Source organism: Solanum lycopersicum, chromosome 9 (assembly GCF_036512215.1).
Source record: "Solanum lycopersicum chromosome 9, SLM_r2.1".
NCBI lineage: Eukaryota > Viridiplantae > Streptophyta > Magnoliopsida > Solanales > Solanaceae > Solanum > Solanum lycopersicum.
The window spans coordinates 7,958,339-7,964,468 of NC_090808.1; the positions used below are offsets into that span (position 1 = coordinate 7,958,339).

Here is a 6,130-nt window from a genome sequence, read left to right on the forward strand (position 1 = left end):
TTGGTTACTGATGCAAAAATCAGATTTGACTTCGTCTGCATATGATGTTTCTAGAAGCTCATGGAAATGTCTACACCTCAACTAATTGATTTATCAAAACGAACAATACAGAGCAAGATACAGAGAGAATGACTTCTTCAATGAATGAAATATCGATAAATTTGTAACAAATGAAGGAAATGTAGAGAATAAAAAATGAAACAATATTTTCTTATCAGATGTAGGTTTGTTTCGAAAGCTTATATCCAGAAATGATAGCTGACACTGCCATAGCTAGAAATGCTATAAACTCCATGCCGATTGCTGCTGCTGAAGAATCTGTGAATATGTTGTCATTGTTTTCTCTCATTCTGTTTGTCAGCGGTACAGCAGATGAAGCAGCTGATAGTAACAAGTATGCCATCAACTGTAATTCAATCGCGATTTCAAATCAATGAATAGTTCACACTTCAAAGAGTTAACAGTTTTGTTATGTAAAGAAAAATCACAAACCTGATCACCATAAAAATCGATGAGGGCTGAATTCTTCCGCGAAAATATTTCCTTGTTAGTTGAAAGTTGGTACACTTGTATCAGCAGTAGCGATACTGTATACAATGTGGATAGAATTGCTATAGCTAGCAAATACCTGCATTTGCCAACATCGCAAAATTCAATTCAATAACAAAGATCTTAAAACAAACAAAAACAAAAACTCAAGGCGAAGTTAGCGTGTTAGTATAGCTCCCGTTCGGCCATAGATCTTAAAGTTGAAACCACAGATCTTAAAGTTGAAACTTGAATATTTGAGTTTCTGATCAGTATGTTCGGATGTGCATTTTACTTTTGAAAAGAATCCAAGTTTGGTGAGTGGAAGTTCCAAAAACACACACTTTTTAGAAACTCGAAAATATTTGAAGATTTTCATGTTCAAACAGATATATTTTCAAAATATAAATCTATGATCGAACGCTAATTTCATGAATTATGTACCTATATTCATCATATTTATCAAAATCTCTCCAGTCACCATGCTTATTACTAGCCATGATTATGAAAGCAAACAATGAGAAAAACAAAGCAATACAACGTAAGCCGAAACAACCCTTCTTCAACATATCTTCTCTCTTCCATCTCTCGATGAATCGTCCCATCCCAGAGCCAGCCACAGGAGGAGTTTGTCTCGGTGCACCTCCGGTGGCTGGAGTCTGTCTCTCCGTGTCTACAGAGCACGGAGGTGCGGTTGGTGTTGGTACACCTGTTGCATTGTAATTGTTTGGATCTGACATATCTCCTCAAATGAAAGAACGGAAAATGTAAAGCCTAATAAAAAATTAAAAAAAGGAAACAATCGTTTTGTTTGACAATTTAATTTTCTCTTTTGATTATTCTAGGATTAGAAAGAAAATTGTTGATAATTATGAAGTGTGTAGTAATTATATTTGAAAATATTGCCAAATTATTATATTGATATGATCGGTTTTTTAGATTGTCAGTAACGAACTTCAGTTGTGACAGTTTTATGCTGTCAGGTTCTAGGTGGTTGGGGTTGTTTTGAGTGTGTCCTACTGAGTCTACGTGGATTCCATGTCAGCATTTGTTTTTTTTCCTTTTGTCAAGTAATTTGATGGCACACAGAAAAGTTATATAAATTGACAAATATTCAAAAGAGAAATTGTTTGTTTTACTCCTTTATCGTTTTCTTTAGATTTTAATTTGATACGAAATTTTAATAAATGTAGAAAAGTTTTCAATCTTATGATTTTAAACTAAAAATATACAAATTTTTATAATCTTCATGTAGATGAAAAGTTGGAATAAAATGAAAAGTAAAACAAATATATATATATATATATATATATATAAACCAACGTATTATATGTTTGGTTAAGTTTCATTCAATAATTTTATTTTTCATTTTTATATAATACTTTATTTTATGTTTATGTATTATTATTTTGCATATTATTTCGCAGAACTAAAAAAAGTAAAAATAATATTTTTGCAAGATTAGAAAAAGGAAAAAATAACAATTAAATATTTCAACCTTTCAAAAAAAATGTATAATATTGATTGAAAATTTAAATATTAACATTTTAATTTAATTTAATAAACATTTAATTTAATTTTTGTAATAGATGTTTAAACTAACTTTTCTCTAAAAATAATCTTAATATTAGAAGTACATTAATACTTTTCCTTTATCATAATTTGACTCACAAAAGCATTTTTTAAACAAGATTAGCCAAACACAATTTGCTTATGAAGAACACTTTTCAAATGAATTAGCTACACGAATTATTTTTTTCAAAAGCACCTCTCTGAAAAATTTCTTTTAAAAAAATGCTTCTGAAAATTAGCAGTTTTTAGCAGTAATGCTAAACATGTTCTTAGTCGTCCTAGTTTGGACTATTTTATTAATATGATTTTAAATATTTTAAGTTGTTAGTTATTGTAATTTATAGTTTTTTTACATAGTTTTTAAATTATGTAAAAAGAGAGATTATATTACACACAATGATGAGAGTGTTATAAATGAGAGGAGTGTGTTTCTCAAACTAATAGTGATAGTTTAGGTATGAAACCCATACTATCAATAGTTTAGGTGTGAAACTAAAAAAAAAAGGGATAATTTATATGTGTGGTTTTAATACTTATCTCTATTTTTTATGTCAGTTTCAAGTAATATATGTTACTTCCTTTTTTTCAATTTTATATTGAAGTAATAGAATTTCAAGAGTCGACTTAACTTTTATATGTCTTTTAAATATATTAAATTGTTAATTATTGTGATTTATAATACTATTTACGTAGTTTTCAAATAATATATGTTACTTTTGCTCTCTCAATTACGTGGTACTGATAGAATTTCGAGAACATTCAAATTTTAAATGTCTTATAAATTTTAAACTTGTTAAATATTGTGATTTATAGTATTTTTATGGGTGTTGACACCCAATTTTGACCCGTGTCGGTATAAGTTAATTATCGAGCTTCCTAAATTTTCCAAATAATTTAAATTAATTAGTTTTATAAAAATTTTACGAATATAATATAATACATGAATTTTATGTTACTTCGAATACGTTTTAACATAATTTTCGATAATATATTTTTTACATAATTATGTATATAATTAGTATATCTTATGATTATTAAAAAAAACCATCAAAAAGATACATTTAAATGTTTTATTAAACTAGTTTAATTTAAATTATAATTACACTTTTGAATCACTTTTTACGATTTTAATAATTATTTCATTAAATAAAAAAAAAGCTCGTTAATTGGTTAATGCAAAATTCGTCATTTTAATTGGTTATTCGTCAAATTAACCCAATCACCTTCCCCATTTTAATTAATTCCATTCCCAGCAGCCCACAAATTCAAGCCCAACTCCCAGGCCCACACGTTTTTTAGCAGCCCACCTCAAACTTCCAACCCAATTCTTTTAAAACTCACCCACAAATTAACCCCAAGCCCAATACACTTCTCTACCCAGCCCACTCTCTTCTACAACCCGACCCGTCCCCCCTTTCCTCTTCCCCTCTTCCTCATGTTTTCAAAAAAATAGAAGACGTCAAAATTCCCACAATTGGACTGTACCAGACGCAAAAAACCCAAACAACCCAGAACTCACGCACGAACCCCTCTCTTTCTCCTCTCCCGCGTCTCCTCACGCGTCCATCCCCCTCTCCCTCGCATGTACGTTCGCAGCAGAGTAGGCTGGAGTGCTCAACTTTGCCAGCCGACTGCAAATCGTCCTTGCAGCTGCATATTTGTCCTAGCGATAACAAGATGATGACACGTCGCATCGCAAGGACACCCGAACTCATCTCGACCATCCTTCCCTCCTTTCCGTTGCCGGAATGGAGCTAATTTTCAGAAAAAGGGTGTCGCTCCGTTAAGGGAAAGGAATTTAAAATTTGAATTCGAAATGGGCCTCAAATTGTCCATCCAGCCCCTCTCCCTCGAAACCCTAGTTTCTTCTATATAAACTCCACCCCTCTTCAAAACGGGGTTGGAGGATTTGGTTAGAAATTTGGAGGTTGGAAAATTTTGGAAAAGAAATTCTAGTTATTCTGTTGGTTGCGTATTCTCGAAAATACTTTGGTTTCTTTCTTGTTGGTTGTAGAAGAACGAAGAGATAAGAGTGTAAAGCTATAGCGAAGAGAAATCGATAAAGCTTTAGGAGTTATATACGGAAGATATTAAAAAAAATAGAGTTCAGTTTCAGTTTCGATCAAGATATCGCATTCTCGTTCCGGTGATACTAAATTCGAGGTGGTGAAGTCATTAGCTCTTTGGTGTTCCAGTTTGCTGCTCTCGAAGAGGTAATCCTCTGCTTCGTACGATTTCCTTGCTTTTTTCGTTCTGAGATGGCTTCTTCTAAGTGTGGCAATCTGTTTCTGTGATTTGTTTAATTTTCTCGTCGCTTTCTATCTTTAAGTTTCATTCATGTTAAAAAAAATAATATTTGATTGCATCACCGTGGTCAGTATGTGGTTTGCTTAAAATATCGAGTAGGGGTTCGTATTATTGTGAATATGAGGCATTATACCTCGTTTGGCTGTACTTGAATATGGAATGTGACATGACAATTTTTTTTAATTTTTCGTTTAGTGTCAATCAGCTTCGTTCTATCAGTGAGCGCATCAGTCTGTTTCTTTAGCGAGGGCGAAGTCCCATGTCGTCTTTTCTTCTTCTTCTTCTCGTATGTTTCAACTCTGTTAGGTTCGAGTTGGGAACTGCTCGCATACAGTCATTTGCTTTGATTGCTGTTGTGTTTAGCGTTGAGTATTTAAGTTCGAATTGGATTCTTGTATCATTTGTTAGATTGTCTTCATGTATTCATCTTGAAGGTGTTGTTGGAGTTTAGCGGCAAGTTATGTCATTTCATATCTAAGAGTTGTGGAATCAAGGTTCCTAAGTTTTGAAAACGATTGTTCATTAACGTGAAGTTTGAGTATATGGCTGTCTTATTCCATGTCATTTTTTCTTGTCTACATTTTCTTTTCAAAGAAAAAAAAAAGAAAACAAACACAATATATGTTTTGCAGCTCACTTCCTTCGTATTTAATGGCTCCATTTCTGCATTATTGAGTTTGAAGTGTTATTTTTTTTGAAATTTTGATGAAGCTATAGGCTGTCGCTTTCATACATTCCAGCATGCATAGCCGAAGTTTGTTGGATTTTGTTTAAGTTATATCTCGCTTCGTCTCCGACTTGCTTTCTAGTTGGGTTTGATTGATGTAAATCGCTTGGTTTATCATAGTTATTTCGTTTATGAGTGACATTAATATTATAATGTGATATTGAATTTTACCCTCCTAATTCCCTTCTTTTGTCTTGTTTTGTTCGCATGTAAAACCATTCTCGAGTCCTCACGGACCTCACTCCGATTCCTTGAACCTTATCGTTGAGCCATAAAGGCTCAAAATACTTTTTTCGAGTCAGCCAACCCTTGAAAGGATGTACAGGTCGAAAAAAACCCAGCAGAAACTGCTGGAAAAGTTGTTGCAGGGATTTGAAGAGCATGTATACAGCAGTATACATGTTTTATACATAGTTGTGCACTGATATACAGGTCGAAGGCGTACAGATGGATCTGATTTCGAAATCTGAGTTAACGACAGGGAAATTACACTCCTGAAAAGGAGTTTTCAACTTCCGAAAGTTGAAAAACAGGCAGATATACATCCTGTATACACAGATATAGGGGAACGATATACTATAGATATGCTTAAAAAATATGATTGGCAGGAGAACGTACAGGGACACTTATTTTAACTAAAATTCGGGATTAGGCAATCAATGCGGACGTAGGGTTCAGCCTGTATACATTAGTATACATTATCGGGCGACGATATATACTTGTTAAGTAAGTTTAAAAAAGGATACAGGTACAAATACGCAGGCAATACAGGGAAAAATAACAGAAGTTATGTATTCAAATAGGTGCAGGGCTCAAGAGGTCCAAATGGGTCAAATATATACTGTATACAGCACGTATACATTTGTGTATACCCTTCATGATCTTTTTTTCTAGAATTGGCCAGGGCCCTTCAGCAATTTTTTAACAGGCCCAAGGGGCCAAAATGTTTTTTTGCAGTATTGTAATTTGTTGAAAGGGCCCAAGTCCACATTTGAA

The 6,130-nt window shown here is 33.0% G+C and overlaps 1 protein-coding gene and 1 long non-coding RNA gene across 2 annotated transcripts; one reads left to right on the forward strand and one right to left on the reverse strand.

Annotated features, from left to right (window-relative positions):
* Nucleotides 1-118: 118 nt before the first annotated feature.
* On the reverse strand, nt 119-1,470 carry LOC101259363 (CASP-like protein 4B1). Its single transcript, XM_004246776.5, has 3 exons — nt 973-1,470; nt 493-628; nt 119-406 (listed from the first exon to the last, which is right to left on the reverse strand). The coding sequence occupies exons 1-3, from the start codon at nt 1,266-1,268 to the stop codon at nt 215-217; spliced, it is 624 nt and encodes a 207-aa protein (XP_004246824.1). The 5' UTR covers nt 1,269-1,470; the 3' UTR covers nt 119-214.
* Nucleotides 1,471-3,552: 2,082 nt separating this feature from the next.
* LOC138338180 (uncharacterized) lies at nt 3,553-5,313 on the forward strand. The gene is made up of 2 exons (XR_011211598.1): nt 3,553-4,313; nt 5,119-5,313. It is a non-coding gene; the product is annotated as an uncharacterized lncRNA (long non-coding RNA).
* Nucleotides 5,314-6,130: the final 817 nt, after the last annotated feature.